A 22,707-nucleotide genomic window follows, 5' to 3' on the forward strand; every position below is an offset into this window, starting at 1 on the left:
GAGGCCTCCTCACGGGGACGGTACCTCCACCGTGCGTGCTGGGCTCGGCGCTAAGTTCTGCTACATAATACTAAACGGCATCTCGAATTAAAACAGCAGGCAACTCAAGTCTTCAAAACCCAGCTGGGTGAGCAGTACTGGGTTATGTGAACAGGGCGTGCTTCCAGGTCCACACTATCCCGACCTACGAAGAGAACATCTGCGTTACTCGGCGGCACAGTGAGTAGCATAGTCTGTTGTGACTACGTAGTCTGTTGTGACTCCAGATTCATCGTCTTCCAGAAACTCAGCATCTTCTTCCTTGCCATCTGGAGCAGGCTGGACCTGTTCTCCTGCCAAGACTCCTTCAGGTAGGTGGACAGGGCCCTCTGCCTGGCCCCCTGTATACGTGGGAGTGCTGTACTTCATAAGGACAGTCTTAAACTGTGCCAAGGGCGCGTTGGTGCGAACTCCCATGGGATCGAAGTGGGTTCTGCTCACTCTGTAGCCAGCTTCAGAGAGATAGTTTAAGAACTTATTTAACCTGAAAAAAACAAACCCAGGACATTGAAGGGGTTAATGCCAGCAAGTGATTCAATACACAATAGATGCCAGGCCTCACAGCGAGGTAAGGCCAGAACCAGAACAGACCCCTTACTTTGGCATGTTCATTCCTTTAATACTATGTCTGTGGATGTTGTAGTAAAATGCAGGGTGCTCAGCGCTGCTCTCAGGTTTCTGTCGCTTGGGTGTGTTTCGGATCACCTCTTCGCTTTTCCTTTTTCCTGGACCACAAAAAATCCCAGTGACACCAGTGTCTGCCCAATGGGACCAGAAAAAACACCAGTGAAGCCAAAGGCAGTATGTAAAAGCCACAGAGCATCCTTTGTGTTAGGGATTTTAAAACATAAAATCCTTTGTGCTTAGGATTTTAAGCTAGTAAACTAGTATTTTAGGGAGTTAAAAATCTGGCCCAAATATCATTTGCATGCCAATCTGAGAAACAAAAAGTGAAGTCAAGAAGGCTTCGTGGAGTATTTCAGTGTGAAAATGAAATCCTCAGTACAGGTCCTGTCAAATATCTATGTACTAAAAAGAACACCAGGTTGGCTTTGTGATCACTTAAACTTGTTGAGTTTGAAACTGGTAAAGCTGTACCAAAATGATGGACTTACCATGCACCACGGAGGACTCTGCAGAAGCATTTGGCGTTTTAATATACACACCACACTCCTCTAGAATACAATGAAAAGTCACAATTAATTGTCCTGTCAGACAGCAAGTGGCAAAATACTCTGGTAACACAGGAAGACAGACCTCCAGGCTCTGGCCTACAGAACAGTAAGTATGGCTGATTTCAGCTTACTAACTCCGTAACTTTCCACTGCAAGGAAAGACTGAGTGAGCTGGGGCTGTTCAGCCTGGAGAAAAGAAGCCTGAGAGGGATCTGATCAGTGTTTATCAATATCCGAAGGGTGGGACACAGGGGGACATGGCCAGCCTCTTCTCAGTGTCTGTGGGGACAGGACAAGGGGTGATGGCTTCAAGTTGGAGCACAGGAAGTTCCACACCAATATGGGAAGAACTTCTTCCCAGTGAGGGAGCCCTGGGACAGGCTGCCCAGGGGGTGTGGAGTCTCCTTCTCTGGAGATATTCCAGCCCCGTCTGGACGCCTCCCTGTGTGACCTGTCCCAGGGACCCTGCTTTGGCAGGGGGGTTGGACCTGGTGATCTCTGGAGCTCCCTTCCAACTCCTACAATCCTGTGAATCTGTAACCTGAACTCAGTGGAGATATTCAAGATCCACTTGCCCTGACTGGCAGAACAGCATTCCCATTTCTTTGGGCACACTGATTTGCCATCCCCACAGAGCATGCAGAGTGTGACAGCCCTCCCTTCCTAACAGTGTGCGCTCTCCTGTCAGGACAGGGGTAGCACAGAACTACCGGGCACTTGGTTATTTCCATCTCTGTTGGGGCACACGCTGGATTTCACCAGCCAGCCCACCTGTGCCACACCTATTTGGTTTGGATCTGTCTCACTGGTGAAAGGCGCCTAATCCAGTGCTCTGCTCCAACAGCTAAGAGACAAGAGCTGACACATCCCATGCTGCATTCAAAGCAAGGAACACTTCTGTGCCCTTTTCACATACAGTGAGTTACAGAGAGCAGCACCTCTCCCCAGCAGCACAGCACACAGCCTGAGCAGCCTGCTGTTCTTCTTACCTTGCTTGTTCTCATCATAAGGACTGTGAGTGGTAAAATGCTTCAGAGTCGTGCACTCAGCTTCACAAACCAGTGTCTTCAGAAGTGGCTGAGCTTCATCCAAGCCATACTGAGCAGCCTCAAGCAGCATTCTCCTGAGGAACCCAGTGTTAAAGAGGGCTCCTGACCTGCGAGAAGCAGGACAAGTGAAAAGTTAAGACTTCCTAATGAAACAAGAAAAAAAAAAAAAATCTCTTGCCCAAATCAATCAGCAATTCAGTTAAATCAAAGCACTACAGCAGGCTGACCGTGCTCTCAACTTCACCATAATGAACTGCTTTCCTTCTACAGACAGTAGCTTGTGTCTTGTGTCAAAAATCAAGATCTCAAGAGCAGTAATTTTGTCTCTACCATTGACTCGCCCGATGACAGTGAGAATGTTGCCTGACCCCCTTTTTGTACCTGGAAAAAAGTCACTGTCAAACATCAAACAGGTAAAAGATGGAGCAAAAGGATTTATTGCTTCTCACAAGAGAAAACTCTTGTACTGTAATTAAATAAGTTGCTGGTTATTATTTTTTAACCTGTTTGAGCTCTAAGAACAAAAGCAAAACCTGAACATGCTCCTGAATTCAAATCCAGTGTTTCCTGAATCCCTCCCAATCACTACACCTCCTTCTGCAGGGTTAAAACACCCAGCAGACTTCTGCTTCCATTAGGTGACCTTCCAGCTTAACTAATTTTCCCTGATACTGTGTCATGTTCGGTACTCACCAGAGAGGACCAAGAACCACTGCTGTCTTCCCAGGCATGCTGCCGTGACAATCACATGGCAGCTGCTGATAAGGGTTTTCTACAACACAAAAACGGGGTTTAAGTTACTTTGAAAGAGTCAGCAATGTCTAATTTGCTGGAGAGAGATGACAAAGTCATAGCTCAGTGGAGGTATTTGGAAGGGCAAGCAATGCACGTCTGATACCATTCTCACTTCTGCCATGCAGCACTTAAGGAAACTTAACTGATCAATGACTTGATCTTTAATCATTGTTAAAGCATTGAAGAAAAACAAAAACCAAAAAAAACCCAATACAGAGTTCAAAGAAATCAGAGAACATTAAGAGTTGGAATGGACCTTGAAAGCTCATCTAGTCCAACCCCCCTGCCAGAGCAGGAACACCTAGATTAGGTCACACAGGCTGAGCAGCCTGTCCCAGGGCTCTGTCACCCTCACAATGAAAAAGTTCCTCCTTACATTCCCATGGAACTTCCTCTGCTCCAGCTGCACCCGCTGCCCCTTGTCCTGTCGCTGCCATCACTGAGAAAAGCCTGGCTCTGGCCTCCTGACTCTCACCCATTACACATTTATAAATATTACTGAGGTCACCCCTCAGTCTCCTCTTCTCCAAGCTTAAAGAGGCTCAGCTCCCTCAGCCTCTCCTCATAAGGAAAGGGCTCCATTCCATCATCTCACTGGCCTATGTTCCTTGGCAGATTTCACGTACAGAGGCAATTATCTGCCTTCCTGCACTGGCACACGAGCTGTCCAGGTGAACAGTAAACATCAACCCAAACCAATCCAACCAATGACACTTCAAAACACAACCCACATGCAATCCTCCTGAGCCCCACGCCAGCTGGCTATACACATAAGGCACTGGACACGCAATTCATTTCCCAGTGAAGCTCTCTCCACACCACTGTACTTACCAGTTCCTCCTTTGTTCTTACAAGCACAGCCAAGCCTTTTTATCCTTTTTAATCGCTGAGTTCTCCCACACATCTCAACAGTTCCCTTTTAACCTAGGGGCTGCCCTGTTTTACCACCACATGTTGGCTGAATTGCAGCAACACTGGGTTCTTTTCCTGCCATGCTTGTGGAGCTATTTCTATCAGGCATTTCCAGACAGAAAGGTCAGGCAGAATCCCCTCAGGTGAGGGTGTAAAGCAACACCGTTCAGTCCACTATGGTTTAAGGTAACTGAAAAGAACTGGAAAGGCAACCTGACACCAAAAATCTATTGGGCTGCCTCTGTATGAGGAACTGAATGGAAAGGACAGACCCTGGGCATACTGTACCGGGCGTCCCGGCAGCTTGCAGCAGCTACAGCTAGCTGGAATATGTCCTGACTAGAAACAAGCACGGCACTTTTACAGCAAAATCTTCACAGATAACTCGTCTAACCCCTTACTGAAAAGGGGGTATTGCTGTATTCAAAATGCCTTCCCTACCTCATGCCATACCCTGGGTGCAATGGCACTGTTACTTTCCTAAAGGGATTGAAATATAAACAAGGCCCAACAGAGCACAAAGTAGAAACCTGGGAACAAGACCTCCCAGCAAGTACAAAGGAAAAGCCATTTACCTTCCACCATATTGCCCTCTTTCTGAAAAATCCTCTCCTCACACCACTGGCAATGGATGAGGTACCGGATTTTCTTTGCCGAATCATCTGCAGGGGTCGGTCCTCTCAGAACTCTGACCACTACCAGAACGAAGTGTTCTAGAGCCACTGCCAGTAAAACGTCGACGCCTTTGTTACAGCGAGCTGCAGCCCTAGGGAGGGGAAACAGACACAGAGCCGCATGTACCGAGTTCCCCAGATCCTTCAGCTCATCCACTCTCTAGAAAGACATGTGAAAGGTCTGGCAGAACTTTGTTTCAAGAGCCTGGTCATGTCTATTTCTGCGCCACAAGGTTAAACACAGCTGGTTTTATTTCTTTTTATCACCTTTAGAATTATTGGTCTGCCACCAGCAGCACCTTCCCATCCGAATCCCGACCTACTGCCAGGATACTGAAACAAAACATACACACAGGCTGGATGAAAACCAGAGGAAGCAGGAATGCAGAGGGACATGTTTGATGGAAATGAGACCCTCAGTGAAATAAGGGCTGGGGGACGTTAAGTGGGCAGTGCCCAAGTAGGTGAGCAGTGAGAAGGAAGAAGCAGCCTTCAAGGAGTCAGAGCGTGTAACCCAGAACACAAACAGAACTCCACCCGAGTAGCATGCCTGTACCTGGGGCTGTTCTGCAGGGCCCAACCTCACACACACACAGACAGGGGCAAAATCTAAATGCATTTGTGTCAGTGTCTGCACTCTGACATCCTGGAGACCTCCAAGCACTTCATTTCCTCCCCATCTATCCTGTGCAGATGTCCCAGCCTCTTGCTTTTTCCCCCATTAGGGACCAAGCTTTCACTTATCCAACAGACTGAATTTCAGAGAATATCTGTACACAAATGAGGAGCTGAGGCAAACAGCAGTTTCCAGTGAAGCAAGTCTAATCATATTGCTTAGCCAGAAGCCACTCAAGCAACTTAATACTTCAACTTCTGCATGGCACTACAATGATCAAAAAATTGACAGAGAAGTTGCAGATTGGCAAGCCTGAGCATTACTTCTTGTACTGCCATCCAATAAGATGGCACTCCCCCCATAGAGAACCTCCCCCCCACAGAAACACTGGGTTGGAAAAGGGCTTTAAGATCATCAAGTCCAACCACCACACCCCTTTAAGATCATCAAGTCCAACCGCCACACCCCTGAGCACCTCATCTCCCCGTCTGTTAAACACACCCAGGGGTGGGGACACAGCCCCCTCCCTGGGCAGCCTGTGCCAGTGTCTGACAACCTTTTCAGGAAAGAATTTTCCCCTCACATCTGATCTGACCCGACCCTGGTGCAGCTTGAGCCCATTCCCCCTCTTCCTGTCCTGTCCCCTGTCTGAAGAGACCATCAGCCACCTCTCTACACCCTCCTGTTAGGTCAGTGTAGGCAGTGATAAGGTCTCCCCTCAGCCTCCTCTTCTCCAGACTGAACACCCCCAGCTCCCTCAGCCGCTCCTCGGAAGGTTTGCTTTCCAGCCCCTTCCCCAGCCTGGTTGCCCTTCTCCAGGCACACTTCAGGACCTCAATGTCCTCTCTTAATGAGAGCCCCAGAATTGGACCCAGCACTTGAGGTGCGGCCTCACCAGTGCCAAGTCCAGGGGCACAGTTCCTGCCCTGGCCTTGCTGCCACACTGGGTGCAACACAAGCCAGGATGCCATTGGCCTTCTTGGCCACCCAGGCACACTGCTGGCTCATGGTCAGTCGGCAGCCACCCAACATCCCCAGGTCCTTCTCTCCCTGACAGCTGTCTAGCCCAATCCCCTACCTTATTTATGCATTTTCACCCCAGTCTTTTAGTTTAAAATTTACATTATCCCACAGCAGGGCACAGATGATAAACATTCCATTTGGGTCAAGAAGGCTGGCTTTTAGAGTAAGGAATTCTGGAAACTGAACAACCTACAGTCTTAAGTGCTAATACTTTCCCAGTAATTTAGTGAAGGTTATTTTGTGTTGATTCAGCAGTACCTTGTCACAGCAGCAATTACTATCCTGGCTGCCAGCTCCTTGTAGTACTCTGTTCTGACGATGTTACAGCCATAATGACGCAGGGCAATGTGCTGAGCCTTTGCATACAGAGAACTGACATCTGTGGAGGTCAACGACACAATTCCAAGGTTTCTCACGTTTCTAAAGGCAGAATCCAGGTAATTCACAGAAGTTCCAAAGGGATCCAAATGTCTACAAAGAAAAAAGTCCCACTGAGTGGCTACAGACATGCCAGCTTTAAATGGAGGGAAACACTCTCTTATAATCTTCACCTATAGTTGTTGTCTAAAAAGATGCATTCCAGTTCACACACTAAACAATTCTCTTATGTTCTAAAAAAAAAATCAGCCTAATTTTCAGCCTGAGTACCTGCTGCTTAGATCTGGATGTTAATCAACACAGAAACAACCCCAGCACTTGTGTGATGTCTGTACAGGTTTTGAATTAAACCCACCTTGGAAGAATCAGTCCACCTTAACTGAAAGCTAACAGGCTGCAAAATGGATTAGAACAAGAAATGTAATGAACACAACAATAGGCAAAGAAATGAGCTTTAAACCAATTCAAAATTTTAAGGGGAAAAAATACCAATTTGATATTTATCAGACACTAAAGTTATGAAAAAGTAAGTTTGACTTAAAAATTTCGTGTACATTTACAGCCCACGCTGACCATTTATACCCCATTCTGGATGTCAGAAGGATTTAATATTTTTCCAGAGGTTTCTAAAACTTTTAAGAATAAAGCTCTTTTCCTGTGCTATTTCTGGGATGACAGAACTACATCTAAAATACCAAGTTACTGCTGGTCCATTCATTCCAACTTCCCAAACAATCACATACTGGGAGAAGAGGTGGGGTGTGTCATTATGCAACCAGACAATTATTAAGAGAAACATTCAACACTTACATGAAATCAAATGATCTCAAATGCATGATAACATTGGCATCCATTCTTGTCACCTCAATGGTGTCAGTGTTTTCTTCTCCATCTCCCATAGCTTCATCACCATCCTCCTCCTTAGTGTTCAGTTTCACTTTCATTTTGTTTAAGTGGCAGTTTTCTTGAATCATGGTCACGGAATTCTCATTGCAATCATTAATCGTGACTTTCACAGAAGTCCTGAGGTGCTTTGCCCACTGCAATCCCATTATTCCTAAGGAAAGACAGAATTGTGACTCACCTCACAGGGGGCTAGATCCCACAAGCATCTGTGGGGTGTTAAGACTAGGTCCCAAGGCTGGAAGGGCCCATGGAGTCTTGATCTCAAAGCAGCTCCTTTGACAAACCAGACACTCTGCTTAGGTGGGCTCCTCATCCAATAACCCATCTGGACACTGTCCCTGCAAGGGCAGCCCCTCAGCCAGCAGCCACCCAGATTAACAGGATCCTGCCCTTATCCAATATGGAACAGGGACAGGCGAGCGGCGCCCTGCTGAGGCAGAGCACCTTCTTGCTCAAGCCCTGTGTGAGGCCACTGAACAGCGTCATGGCTTCACCAGCCCAGCTGGGAGGGTCAAATGACCCCTTGGGACTCCCATTCCCCGATGACTTGTTTCCAGAACACTCTACCACTCAGCACTGGGTCTGCACAAGATATGCTTGGCCTCCCCACAATGTTGGGGCCAGGGAGCATCAACGATGCTGAATGACTGAAGGGATGAGCCTGATAGAGCAGCTCAGATTCACCACTGCTTTGAAACCACGGGTTGATTTTACAGCCACATTCCACAGCCACGGAGATTGGTGGCCTTGGCACAAGTTTAGAAAGATGTCATTTCATGGACATTGAGGCAAGCAATTTTAAGGAGACCACTAACCCCTGAACTGGTATTATCAACAGCAAGGTGCTCTTGAAGGCTGGCTTGCTTAGGTTTCAAATGGAAGCTAACACCTGCCTGCCTAAGGGAGAAAACTACTGCCTACCTCTTGTGAATACACAAGTTACTACAGGTATGTATCTGCAGCTGCATACTATTGGGTAGTAGCCAAAAGATGAAAGAAATTGACTTTACCAGTGGCACCAAAAGCATCCAAACATTCAATGGGCTTGCGTTCCTCTGCTAGAACAGCCAGCGCGCAGAATATCAATTGCCTTGGGAACAGAAAAGACGGATGGTCACAGTAAATTGAGAAAGGATTTTTCATTCCTTTTCCATAATTATTTCCCTTAAAATACGGATTTAAGCTAAACTCTGCCTTTTATATAGAATGCTGAATCAAAAACCTCACCTACCCATAGAAGTTTAATACTGCAGCAGGATATTCCCAAGGTAAGGTCCTGAATCAACTCATTTATTATTTTAAGTGGATAGTGTTCAAAAGTAAATAGTGGTTTTCTTCCTTTCCCAGTGCAATCCAGTACTACCCTGCTAACAGCTGTGTTTAAAAAGGCATCAGAAATCACTGTAGAGCAATTAAATTTGGCTGTGTTGAGGAACAGGCCTTTTCTTTTAGCCACGACCTTTGTGGAATGCCCTTCTTCAGAGGCACATCTTACCTGTCACTGACCCCTCTGAGCTCACTTTAAACCTGGGAGCTCAAATATAACCAGTGCTGGGATCATGAGGGCTCACAGCATGGGCTGAAGCCCAGACCCATGCTCTGGTGTCAATGCTCACACCTTTCAGTTGTGGCAGACACCATTTATGACTCCTTAAAAACCAAACCTTTCATTTTCCCCTCCCCCTTTTAATACAAATAAGAGAAGGAACAGCCCCCAGGAGAAACTGGATTGTGTAAAAAGAGGCCTAGGATACGGAAGTCATGGATGATGGGTATGCTGCTGTTCAGTCACACAGCCGAGACTATTCACTGGAGAATAATCTCATGTACACACAGTGAGTTTGAGTGTGCTGTTTTGAAACTACTCATTACATAAAAATACTAATAAATAAATAATTAATTGCTTCAGAAACAGCGATATCCTCCTCACATAGTGCTCTTGGGTTTAACTGCTATTTGTCACAAGTTTTCTGATGGAAAGCTTTCCAAATCAACAGAAGTGATCCAAGCAGATAACAGTATAAGCACTTCCAAATAGTATCCATGTCCCAGGAACTGCATCTTCTTACTGACCAGTGCTACTGAACAGAGTTTTACAGGGTTTGCTTTTCAAAACACCCGAGTATTTTTCACCACAAATTTGCCACCCCTCTGGTGCATCCTACTACACCCTGTTTTCTCACCTGTTGAGTTTCATTTTCGGATTAAAATAGGAATCAGTTTTCTGAGGTGTGGAGTAGTTGGGAAGAACCTGAACGTCGGTGGCTGACTCTTTCACCACTGCACGAGAGGACTTGGGAGCAGGAACTAAAAGAAAGTGATTGTGGGGGATGGCAAGAGTTAATGAGAACCGAAATGAACACTGGCACGTCTGATGAATTAAACTGAAAACTTGTTCCTGTATAGCAAGAGCCTGGATTATGCAGCAATCCAAGCAGCACACACTGATCTGTGTGTGTGGGAAAAGAGCAGGCATCAACTTATCTTCTAGTCCCAGGAGTGGCAGATAAGGACTGAATGCTTCCACGATGTTCTTCCCACAAAACACCAGATTTGTTTCTCAGTCAGGCTCCAATGTATCCACTCAAAACTTAGAAGTGAACCCCTGAGCCTGAGGCTTAGCACATTGGCTTTATATACTCAAACATAATGCACTGCTAACTAATTAAAACCAAGTTACCGTAGGCCTGAACGTGTATCAACCAACTGCAAAAATCCCTCAAAATCCTTGACCTCACCTATTACCAAACAGCTTCACAAAACATGTACAGACAACACCAACTGCCACCTGCTCCAGATTCACAGCCTCCAGGCTTTGCTGAAGCATCTCCAAGGCATAAGACAGCCAGTCTCTGAAGTTCTCCTCTCCCCATGAGACAGTGACAGACGAGCCGATCTCTAACGGCTCTGAAGGGAACCTACATGCATCCCTGTATTCCACAACTCTATTCAAGTTCAAGGTATGGAGTATGTTAGGGACAGTACTACTATCACTTCTTGCACACACAAACTGATCCCCAGACACTGAGCTGCTACTCCTAAACTGCACACTGTCAACAGAAAGAAGTGTGTCCCTCACAGCTCCCAGTGCCATCTTTATTACATCACATCTAGTTAAAACGTGTTGACAGAGAAAGAAAAAGACCAATTTTCAACAGTAACAGCCTGGGTTATAGCCAAAACCCTCAATTTTTAGATACCAGCTAAGCAATAATGTTCTTTTCCTTGGCAGCTACAGGGGACAACTTGTAAGAATACAGATTTGGCATTCCAATTATTTAAAATGTTTCAAATCCAGTTTACAAGATTTAGAAACAAAAGCCCAGTCCTTGTAGACAAGACTGTCGCCTACCAAAGAACTACAGACAGCTTTTGTTGTGACTCTTGTTTTGTGATGCAGTTTGGATAAAAAGCAACAGTTTTGTATGTTACAGAGATTTACTCATAACTGATTTACAGCCACACATGGCCAAATGCACAAACATTAAATTCTCCATACAGATTTCGGTTCATAGATTCCATTCCTCTGGAAAACCAGAAGCCTACATCAACAACATCAAACTAACTGTGAAGGGAGTATTATTTATCAGAAAGAACAGATTAGCTGCTCAATGCAGAGACTAAATCACAACACTGCTACAACTCCGAGGGAAAAAATAATCTGGAATATGAAGGGCAAAGTTCTCATCAGTAAATATAAATCCATTTTGGAATTTTTCTCACATATCTTAGTTACTCCACGTTCTAGATAGCATTAAAAGATTGAAAGCTTCAGAGAAGAACCTACCTGTGATGAACCTTGATTCTGTCTCTCCTTTATTCACGTGACGATTGATATGACCTATCATGTCAGTTCTTCGTGTGATGGTTGCTGAGCAGATGATACAATGGTAATGGGCTCCCATCTTCGACAAGGTCTGTAGGATGCAACACACGTCATCTCAGGATACGTAAACATGGGTAAAGTAGAACTATATCTGAACACAGGCAGGCAAGGGAATCATTCCTCCAGCACATATGAAGAAGTGCTTTGAATCTACAGCCAGAGAGACTGTAAATGCACAGAGCCAGCACAGCGTCACGATTCAGCTCTGCTGATACTCCCTCCATACACTCAGCATGCAGGGAAGGAGCAGAGGCATCCACCACCCAGCCTAATGAACCCTTCATCTCTTCCACACAAAGCAGCTGCCTACTCCACACCAAGACACTGTTTTACACAGTGTAGGCAGCTACCCACCAAAGTAAGAGAGAAAAAACTACCTTCAGCTACCCAAGGGTTCTATCAGATACTTATATTCCAGACCAGTAAGCTGCTGGTATCCCACAGTGGACAGCAAGACAGAGCAGATGGGAAAAGTTCCCCCCAATCACTCATTTCTTCCACCTTGCAGGGTAACAAATATTTCTGTGGTCCAGCATTTTTACCTGGTCTCCAGCAACATTTGGTTTGACCGGACGACAAGGTAAGTGGCAGATGCACATTCTGTACCCTGGAAAACAAATTCTCGTCACATCGCTGTAAGCAGAACATGTGTCTTATGCCATAAACTGCAGTTCGACATTTGTTTCTTCTTTAGGGTATGGTCTCATTTAAGATTCCAAAATACTGCCACATGACAGCAACAAGAGAACATAACCACTTGTATGACACACCTTCTGCATGGAGAAACTTATCAGCTAACTATACATTATAAATATTTAAAACTCAAAAAAATTACAGAATCACCAGGTTGGAAAAGACCTTTAAGATCATCACGTCCAACCATTCCTGTCCTGTGCTACCCCATATCCCTGAGCACCTCATCTACCCGTCTGTTAAACACACCCAGGGGTGAGGACTCAGCCCCCTCCCTGGGCAGCCCATGCCACAGCCCCACAACTCTTTCAGGGAAGAACTTTTCCTTCACATCTGATCTGGCCCTGCCCTGGTGCAGCTTGAGCCCATTCCCCCTCATCCTGTCACCTGGCTGAAGAGACCATCAGCCACCTCTCTACACTCTCCTGTCAGGTCAGTGTAGGCAGTAATAAAGTCTCCCCCCAGCCTCCTCTTGTCCAGGCTGAAGACCCCCAGCTCCCTCAGCTGCTCCTCGGAAGGTTTGCTCTCCAGCCCCTTCCCCAGCCTGGTTGCCCTTCTCCAGGCACACTTCAGGACCTCAATGTCCTTCTTATGGTGAGGAACCCAGAATTGGACCCAGAACGCGAGGTGCGGCCTCACCAATGCTGAGTCCAGGAACAAGACATGCCGAGTACATACAGGTGATTAGTTTTAATAAGTCTGTTAGCATCCTACAAAGCCAGGCTATACAGCACACAACTCAAAAGCACTTTCTATTTGTGCTGTTACCTGGCCAAGAGACATGTGTGAATACTCCTATAAAACCTACGTTTTGCGGTTTAAGGGAAAACAACAACATAGACATCTGCTAGTACATCCCAAAACAGACCTCCACTCAGATCATTTTTAACTTTAACTCTTGTCCATCTGCTGATTAAATGATGTTATTTCCTATAAACTCTTATGACAAGTTCTTTAAATTCTACATACTGTTCACTCTATTCCCTCTTCAACTTCCTGGAGGGATTTTAATGCGTCTTCAAGCAGATCACAGAGTTGGTTAAAAAAACCAGATAAAGCCATTAAATACTTATACTAATTTAGCCAGGATTTATCTGAAAGAATGGTATCTTTATGACAAGCCAAAAAGGACCCTGTGTGCATGCGTGACCTTTAACAATACAGCCAGAACATTAACAATCCAGTAACTGTTGCTATATACCTACTGTTTTATAGCAATTTCCGCAACATACCAAGCAACTGTTGTGGGGTTTATTTAGAAAAGAAAACACACATGTAGAACTATTTTGGCATGTAGCATACAGAGCTACTTTACATTTGTATTTTATATCCCAGTTCAAAATACAGTTCTAGTTCAGAGCTGGTAACAGGATGCAAATGTGAAGAGGAATTTAAAATGATGTAACACAGAACAAGATCTTACACATCCACATTTTCTTCTGGTATTTACTGTTCAAATTCTAATTTACCTTCAAATTCCACAGAAACTTTCCAGTGCAAATTCTGAAGGTGACGGTGGAGTTTATGACTATAGCAAGCTCTGAACTTCTCCTCGGGACACAACGGACAAAGCTTCTTTTCATCTGAAAACAAAGAAGCAGAAGAAATATATGAAACACAGTTAGCACTGAGGGTAAGGGAAATGCACGTCAGGAGAAAAAAAGATGATTAAGAGGGCTGGAGCACCTCCCCTATGAAAAGAGGTTGAGCGAGCTGCGCTTGTTCAGCCTGGAGAAGAGAAGGCTGTGGGGGGACCTCATTGCAGCCTTCCCATCCCTGAAGGGAGCAGAGAAACAGGAGGGGGATCAGCTTTTTAAAAGGGTAGACAATGGCAGGACAAGGGGGAATGGATTAAAGCTAAAGGAAGGAAGGTTTAAATTGGATAATAGGGGGAAGTTTTTTACAGAGAGTGATGAGGGGCTGGAAGGGGCTGCCTAGAGGGGATGGGTGCCCCATCCCTGGGGGTGTTCAAGGCCAGGTTGGCTGGGACCCTGGGCAACCTTGTGCAGATCCAGGCCTGGAGGTTGGTGGCCCTGCCTGTGTCAGGGGGGTTGGAACTCTGTGATCCTTGGGGTCCCTTCCAACCCAGACCATTCTATGATTCCATGACTGCCAATGGGAGTTAGAGATTAATTCCCCACGGTATATTCTATTTCAGGCACACACAAACGTCACATTTATGGATTGCTTCTTTCTAGTCCATAGAATACAGACAAGAACCATCATTACTTTAATTTCCACAACCTTTAGGTTTTGTTTTCTAGTATTTTTTACTCCAGCACCACGAGGCTTAATGGAACTTCTGAAGAGTATCGAAGAATAACAGAATTTAACAGATGAAGTCTAGAGACCTGTGATGTTTAAAGAAAACTAACAACAAAAAGACTGAAGAGGTCAGAACAGGGATCTGCATTTGCTCCTCTCACATCTCTCAGCTAAAACAAGCACCTGACATTTTTCAAGCTGAAAAAAAAAAAAAAAAAGATAACAGACTACGTTAAAATATTTTTCCCCCCTTGGAAATCCTGCATAAGGGACAAAAAAGCAAAAGCAAGATTATCAGATGTCAAACAACCTCCCATGGAGAATTCAGAAAAAAAGCTTGTACCTGTTTGACTAGCACAGGATGGATACTGACACATGCCACACAACACCGATATCTATCACAATTGCTTTGCTGAGGCTTACACAACAGTAGACTTCCTTTCTTAGGACTTTCTGAGGGGATTGTTATGTTCATGCAGAGTCCTGTCCCACAGACAGCAACAGCAGCAGCCTACAGCTCACCAAATAAATCACCACTGCTCTCTAACGTTGATCAACCTCTTTTACTGACTTAGGATTTATTGGGTATTAATTACATGATGGTAATAAACTTCATTAACACCCATGGCACACAAATGCTACATCCACAGCTAGAATTCCCATTTTGCACTGCCAACATTAGAATTGCTACAAAGCCGATGAAAAACATGGAGAGGAATCACCAAGGCCCTAAATTTACTCCAGGGGGTACAGCATTTGGTAAGGAAGGGAAAAAAAAAAATCATTAAGCTGTTCTCATGAAACCCCCATTCTTCAAGCAATATAAATACAGAGAGCATGTTAAAAATAAAAACTAAGAAAAAATGTAAATACCTTTAGCAGGAAGATGTGTGTTCCTGGATACTCCCATGAGAAACTCACCTTCTTTCAGGTCAGCTAGTTTCTCTAGATCAGCGAGGTGTCTTTGAATTGAAATATGTTTCTCTAAAAAGCAAGATATTTAGAAATTAAACGTTCTTAGTTTAAAAATATTTAGCTTACTGCTGGTTTTCTATGCATCTTTTCAACCCCAGCACTATTAGACAATGGCTACGATGCCAATTAGAATACTCATTTGTATCCCTGAACTTCCACGGTAGAAGGAATGAATGTAAAATTAATCCCCAGAAGGGTTCTTTGAGCAGATCCACATATTTCTACTTGCTTTTTAATTCTTACACACATCCAACTTCTCAAATTAGAAACACCTTTATTTGAAAAAAAAAAAGAAAAACCCAAGCTGAAAAAAAATCAAGCCACATCCCATTTTCTCTTGATTTTACTGCATCGTTAGTGAAGGTGAATCATGCACATGAAGCAGTAGAAAATCATTCTATGATCCAGCAAAACTCAAGTGTCAGCTGGAAACAGACCCATTATAAGTAACAATCATTCACCCTATAGCCAGGATGCATTACTTTCTACCACTTCCCCCCCCTTTGGAGACTGTTTAATCTTTAAATTTACCTCCTGATTTTTCAACTTCTCAGTCAATGTGAACAGGGGAGAAAATTTGCTAAAGACAAGAGAATTAGCTTATCCAATAAATCAGCTTAATTGGTTTCAGTGCACAGAATATCCCAGCACTATGGATTCTCCAGCAATACTAAGCCTCCACCATGCTTTTACAGGATTAGCCTTCAGGCTTTCTTATGTGAAACAAAGACAGCAACTCATCAGTGCTCTGTGTACAATGAGTTGTAAAGCCAGGGTTAAAAGCAACTCCTAGTTTTTAATTCCTGTGCTCCCATATACAAAACAGGTTTTCTCTGTGGTGCTTTTAGCATCAGGGCCTGATGTAGATCATTCCTCATCTAACCTTGACTTGTCTAAGTGTGAGTTCCTGCAGTGATATCTAGAAATGTTACTAAGGGGAAGACGGCATTTCATTTCAATGAGATTCCCAATGCCTCTGGAAAGCATTTCTTTCAGATGCAAGGGAAAAATACATCCATACCTCTTGGATGTATAGAAAATGGAGACTTCACACATTCCCTTTACCCTTCTTCCCCACTGTTTCTATTGGAGAGGGGAATGTGATAAATATTGGTTGGTCAGTGAGAACCAGTGTAAAGGATGTGCAAAGTTCTGCCTAAAGGAGCACATTGTGTGCACTGTGATATCTCAGGAGACAGCTTAGCTCTGAGAAGGGAGTGAGTAGGAGGGAGAAAGAACAGGAGAACGTGGGAGTTGGAAGGGACCTCAAAAGACCATCTAGTCCAACCCCCCTGCCAGAGCAGATCACCCAGACTAAATCCCACAGGAATGCATCCAGGTGGGTTTTTGGATGTCTCTAGAGAAGGAGACTCCCCAACCTCTCTGGGCAGCAGCCTGCAGAGTCTGCAGAACCAGCTCAGTGGCTTTGTTAGCAAGACAAAAACTAAAGCTCACCAAAAGGAGCCCTAATGAAGAGGAATAAATTATTTAAGTGGCCATCAAATGTCTCTGAAGCCCACCAAGAGATTATAATGGGTGATAACGTGTTCTCATAATGGCAAAGCTAAGCATTTGTTGGAAACCCTATGAATATGCATGTATTATGAATATGCATGTGTCTTGTATAAAAGCCATGTAACTGCCCCACATGCACATTATGAGAAGCTACCCCTGAGCACTGCAATGAAGAATTCCTGCTTCAGTCACCAAGGCTAGTTGAGTTTTGATTTCAGCTTTTCACAGCATCACTACCTTTCCTCAAGCACACAACACAAATATTCTTAGAATGTGCTAGCTAACCTCTGGGGTAGTCAGATGATACATCCAAAATGCTGCTGTCGGATTCCCTTGCAGATTCTTCCTCCATCCCTTTCTCTTCAGTTTCCAGTCCTGGCTCAGGAACCTTCACATCCAGGTTGTTGCTTTTCATTTCTTCGGAGACAACCACACCATCTTAACAAAATCAAGCAAACAAAAAACAAACCAAATCAGTTAAGGAGTTGCTGATATTACCAAATTATACAGATATGTTCATTTGTTTCAAATAATTTGCTGCTTTCAACAGGCAAAAATGACTACAAGTGTGAAGGGGAAAAATACGTAAACGATGCATTGGGGAATAACATGAGAATAATTATTGCTCATCCTTGGACACTGGACAGACAAAACTATTTACCCACCTGTATCATGTTTAAAGTTAACAAAATAATATTTACATGTTGTTTTCTGGCAAAATGTACTGCTAGCAAGTCAAAGCAGGCAAGGGGAAGGTCCAAATGCTCCTAAGGATACTCTAGCAGCTAAGAAAACCTGAGATGTTTAGGACTGGTATGACTAGTTGAAGAGTTTGAAAAAATGGAGGGAAAGGAGGAAGGAATGTGCCACCATCAGAGGTGGGATGAGGGTTCCAGTGCTGGTGCCATCAGCATTTGCAAATTAATGGCTTCTCTGGGTAGGGCTGGGGTGGGCCCACTGAAGAATTTCAGAAGCACTTGGGAATCTGAGGGAGTGTGCAATAAAACAACAAAAAGAAAACTGGGGGGTAACTCCTTCCCCCTAATTCTGATTTCTGGTATGAATGCATGGACTCTGAGCCAAGCATCGCCAGTCAGGACTGCCACCTTCGGATTCTACCACAGCTCTGGGGAAAGGAAGAGGGATAAATCCTCAGGAGCAGTGGGAGGAGGGACACACTGAAGTGCACCTGGTCCCTCAAGCTCCAAAGGGAACAGGCAGAAGTACAGGGGAAAAAGGGTGACTGGAGGCCAAAGAGTCCAGTTTACGAGTGCCAAAGTGAGAACTTTATGGAAGAGAAATCCACCATGGGACTTTAGATATCAAGGTGCAACCTCTGGCTTAAGAAAACAGGGAGTGAGACAAGCTGGTTTGTGCTTGGAGATACTTCTGGAGGATGCCTCAACGTTCTGCTGGTCTTCCCAAGTCATCTACTAAAGACAGAATAAGGGCTGGAAGGATCTTCCAGCAGCAGTTCTTATGGTTGCCCTGGGGGAGGTGGGTGTGTGATACATATCTTTGCTGTTCAAAACAAAACAAAACAAAAAAACCAGAAAGCACAAATAGAAGGAATACCTCAAGAGGGGTCAGACAGACATTTGGGACAGAAGCAGAGCAGAACTATTCTCCCTACTTTAGGACACACGGAGAGCAGCCCTGCCTTGATGCGCTTCCCACAGGTCCTCTTAATTCGAGATGACAGGCGACTGGAGACCAGCTCGCCCTGCCTCTCATCGCTGCCGACTTCCCAGCGAGCAGAGGTGCCTGGCGACAGCTTCTCCCGCAAAGCGAGCGCGGAAGCCGAAAGCGTTTCCGGCGGCCGGCCCGGCCCGCGTGTGCCGAGAACAAGCCGCGACCGTGAGGCACGGGCAGACAGTACCGAGAAGCGGCGGCGGGAGGGCGGCAACGCCGCGTTTGACGCCCTGGGAAGGCGGCACCGGCAGCTCCGGCGCGCTCGGTGCAGAACCCGGGCGAGAAGAGGCGTGAGGCGGCGCCGGCCCCGCTCCGCGCCTCCGGCCACAGCCCGCCTCCCGCAGGCCCCGCTCCCTCACGGGACCCCGCGGCGCGAAGCCGTGTTTAAAGACCAGCAATGACGACGAGGATTAAGGGGGAGGGGATAGGAGGGCGGCACTAGTGCTACACCCCCCGCCACGGGATGCCCCGGCGCGGCGGGAGGCGCCGAGCTGAGACCCTGGCCGCGCCGGGGAGCACGTGTGGGGCTGCTGCCTGCCCATCCCGCCCCAAGTCGGTAGAACGATTCGAATCGGGCTCCCCTCGTGGTGTGGGGAGAGAAAGGAGACGGTTCGAGGGCGGCTCCGGGAGCCCGGCTAGGAATACAAACCCTCACGGGTGTACTTGCGGCGCTTCTCCCTCCTCCCTGCGTCCTCGCATGGCGCCCGCCCGCAGCATCTCCCGGGCACGGCCGCGGACCCGCGGTGAGGGCCGGCAGCGGGTCGCCGCTTCCCTCAGCGAGGGCCGGAGAGCCCGGCTCCTGCCGCACCGCCCGCCCGCGACCCCCAACGCCCGGCCCTTACTGAGCGCCGCGGTCTCCCCGGCGTCTTCGGGGGTCTCCTCGTGGTCGTCCTCCCGCCTTAGCTGCTTCGCCTCAGGGGATAGCTGTGCCAGCGAGGCCTCCGCAGCCTCCTCAGCTGCCATCTTCTCCGGAGACGGTCCGGCGGCAGGCCGAGGGAGCCGAGGCGAGCGGAGGGAGCACGCCGCTGTGCCCGCACGCCTCTTGTTCGGGAGAGAGACGGGCGGGAAAGCGCAGCGGTGGAGGCCTGGCACGTACAGCGGCAGAAGAGGCGGGCCCGCTCCGCCTACATTTCCCAGGGCTCCTCAGGGCTTGGGCTAGGGCCGCCCCTCCGGCAGGGCTCCGGCTCGGAGGGCTGGGCCTAGTCCGGCCCAGCGCGCCCCGCGGCGGGGAGGGGCTGGGGTAATTGCTAGGGCCGGGCCGGGCGTGTCTGGTGGGGAAGTTGCTGGGGGCAGCCCTGCGTCCTCTCCGCCAGTACCGTCCTCCTCAGGCCGCTCGGTGTCCTGAGGGCGGCGGAGCCGCCGGCAGTTTCGACTTCGGCGTGAGGGTGCGTCCGAGTCGGCTGTGAGGTGGGGCCGGCCCGGTGCCCTGCTGTCGGGAGGCGGAGGGAGGGAAGGGGGCACGCTGGCAGCTGCTGGGCGGGCTGGGGGCGGTCGGTCGTCTTGCGCCCTGAGGGGCCGCGGAGGCTCACTCTGTGTTTGCCTTCCTCACGCGTGGGGCTGTGGCAGAGGCTGCTGTCCCTCTGCTCGGCGGGGCGGCCGCGCTTCCTCTAGCCGCTTCGGCCCGCCCATGTCGGAGGCCGGCTGCTGAAGCCCTGTGTTTGTCAGCGCCTGCCTTGCCCCACGGCTGAGCTGCTTCCGCGGCTTATGTATCTCGGGAGGTGACCTGTGCTCAGGAAATTCGCCTCCAGAGCTTCGGGATCTTCTCGTGAGGCTTTTGTATTGCCCTCTTGCACCCCTCCGTGTTCGCGGTAGTCCCGGCTATTGCAAGATATCATGATACTTCCTTCACCCCAGGGTAAGGGGGGGGCTGAAGGAGAGTTAGGGGAGTAGGAACTGCCTTGAAACTTGAAGGTTGTATGACTAAGTGTTAAAGAACGTTCCTGCCCGCTGGTGCTATGGATGTGCCTGTGGAGGAGACAGTAGAGTAATTGCCGTCCTTTTTTCCTGCGAAGTTCTCTGGGTAGTGAGATGTGAATAATGAACCTTGTTGAAATCTGCTGTGGTTCTGTAGTGAGAGAATGACAGAAGAGTATTACAGTATTTTTTCTTTATTGAGTTAATTTTTTTATATTGACTGGAAATAAAACAATCCACCTCTAAATAAATAATAGCAACAACATTGTTTTTCCATAGGATTTGAAGATGTCTAAAAAGAAATTGAAGAAATTAACTGGAAAGGAAGACTGTTTGGATGGCCAGGATGACAAAGTAGGAACAGCTGTGTTTTTAGCGTTATCATTATTTTAATTAATACCCCCACAGGTGAAAAGAGCATGAGTTGTTTAACAGTTCTGTGAGAGAAGAGTGAATCAGGATTAAAGGTGGAGTCATTAAGAACAGCAGGAGGGTTAAATTGGTTCTGCAACTGCTCTAGCCAGGCATGTGTCATTCTCCAGAGGCCATGTGTAGTGTGGTTGCCAGAAGACATGAAACTTTTGTATTTTAGTATATCTTTCTGGTTGAGAAAATTGAGTTTAAAGCTGTTACTAATATCACTGCTGTTATCCTGGATTGTTCTTTATCTTCATAGAATCACTAAGGTTGGAAAAGACCTCCAAGATCATCCAGTCTAACTGTCCCCCTACCACCTATGTTGCTCACTAACCCATGTCCTCAAACTAAGTACCTCATCCAACCTTTCCTTGAACACCCTGAGGGATGGTGACTCCACCGCCTCCTTGGGTAACCCATCCCAATGCCCAACTGCTCTTGCTGAGAAGAAATTTCTCCTCATTTCTAACCTTAATCTCCCCTGGCACAACTCTCGCCCTGTCGCTGGTTGTCTGCGAGAAGAGGCTGAGCCCCAGCTCCCCACAGCCTCCTTTTGGGTAGTTGTGAAGAGCAGTAAGGTCTCCCCTGAGCCTCATTCAGGCTGAACAGTCCCAGCTCCCTCAGCAGCTACTCCTCAGACTTGTGTCCCACCCCCTTCCCCAGCTTGGTTGCCCTTCTCTGGATATGCTTCAGGGCCTTGGTGTCTATCTTGTAGTGAGAGGCCCATGATCTTGCATCATGTATCTTAATTTTCTGATTAATCACAAATCATTCTTTGTAGGTTTTAGCAAGCAACTCTTAAATATTTTCTCTTTACCACTGAGGCAATAAAAGTAAAATCAGATGTAGATTCTCAGTGTACTCTGGTATGTGTTTGTATCTAGTGAGTAAGCTTGTAGAAAGCAGGTGCTACAGGGGTTACAATTTGGTCATGTTTGTATGTTGCTTTCTGGTTTTTTTGGTTGCTTGTCTCCCCTCAGGGAAGTTATTTCCTGGCCAGTAGCATAATGTGTATCCCATAAATCGGTAGGTTAATACATCCCCATGTAAACCTGCTAGATTTTTTTTCCTTGGGTTTTTGTAAAAGTGTATGTGACATAAGAGAACTTGTAAGTGTCTTATCATGAATGCCTGAAAATGGTTGGAGGTGTTTGTAATTAGGGTGATACTACAGCCCTATAAACTGAGCCAAATGTGTTAGAAGCTTTTTGCTTATGTAGAAAACGTAGCTCAAAGGCGAATATTTGTAGCTATTGTTTTCCTCCTGAATTCCCAGTTGTTACTCAGTTTGCCTTTTAACATCAAGTCTAAGGCTTGCTTTTTAATTCTGTAATATAAAGGGTAAAAACTTGGCCTAAAACCTCCTACTACAGCAGCATTGCCAGTGCCTACACCAATTTGAAGAACACAGTGTTTTAACTGTTATATGACCTCGATCTGTTGGAGACAGGATTAAACATGGCTGTGTGGAGACATTGACCAGAACAAGCGATAGTAAGAACTCGAACTATAAGATATGTAAGATAAGGGAATCTCTGCATAGTAGCAAGTGTTTCTTTGGTGTCATCACACTATGGAGAAGAGGTGTCCTCAGATTGTGCATATTAGAAGAAAGACGTGAAGTGGAATTGTATTTAGGCACGATTCTGTGGGGGCTTTGGGGCTTTTTTTGTGTGATGTAAGTAGGACTGCAGATTACTCTTTTAGGGGTTTGCCTTGTGATTTGTAAGTGTGAGTATAAATTAGTACAGATCTCTGCAGAGCTGCCTCTGGGTAACAGCCC

General features: G+C 46.5%; 2 protein-coding genes across 2 annotated transcripts in view; one reads left to right on the forward strand and one right to left on the reverse strand.

Moving 5' to 3' along the window:
• Window positions 1-204: 204 nt before the first annotated feature.
• Window positions 205-19,556, reverse strand: TRMT1L (tRNA methyltransferase 1L; the record flags this gene model as incomplete). The annotated part of the gene is made up of 16 exons (XM_084265961.1): window positions 205-523; window positions 638-764; window positions 1,155-1,214; window positions 2,204-2,370; window positions 2,957-3,035; window positions 4,546-4,736; window positions 6,542-6,754; window positions 7,472-7,718; window positions 8,578-8,657; window positions 9,751-9,874; window positions 11,355-11,484; window positions 11,996-12,060; window positions 13,616-13,729; window positions 15,285-15,395; window positions 17,187-17,339; window positions 19,436-19,556. The coding sequence occupies 16 exons, from the start codon at window positions 19,554-19,556 to the stop codon at window positions 205-207; spliced, it is 2,301 nt and encodes a 766-aa protein (XP_084122087.1).
• Window positions 19,557-20,795: 1,239 nt separating this feature from the next.
• Window positions 20,796-22,707, forward strand: part of SWT1 (SWT1 RNA endoribonuclease homolog) — a gene marked incomplete at its 5' end in the record, with an annotated part of 36,157 nt that continues 34,245 nt past the window's right edge. The window contains one exon of the mRNA XM_084266501.1: window positions 20,796-20,861. Coding sequence (XP_084122627.1) covers window positions 20,796-20,861 — 66 coding nt within the window. The remainder of the gene's footprint in view (window positions 20,862-22,707) is intronic.

Source organism: Gallinula chloropus (assembly GCF_964237585.1).
Source record: "Gallinula chloropus genome assembly, chromosome: 6".
Lineage (NCBI taxonomy): Eukaryota > Metazoa > Chordata > Aves > Gruiformes > Rallidae > Gallinula > Gallinula chloropus.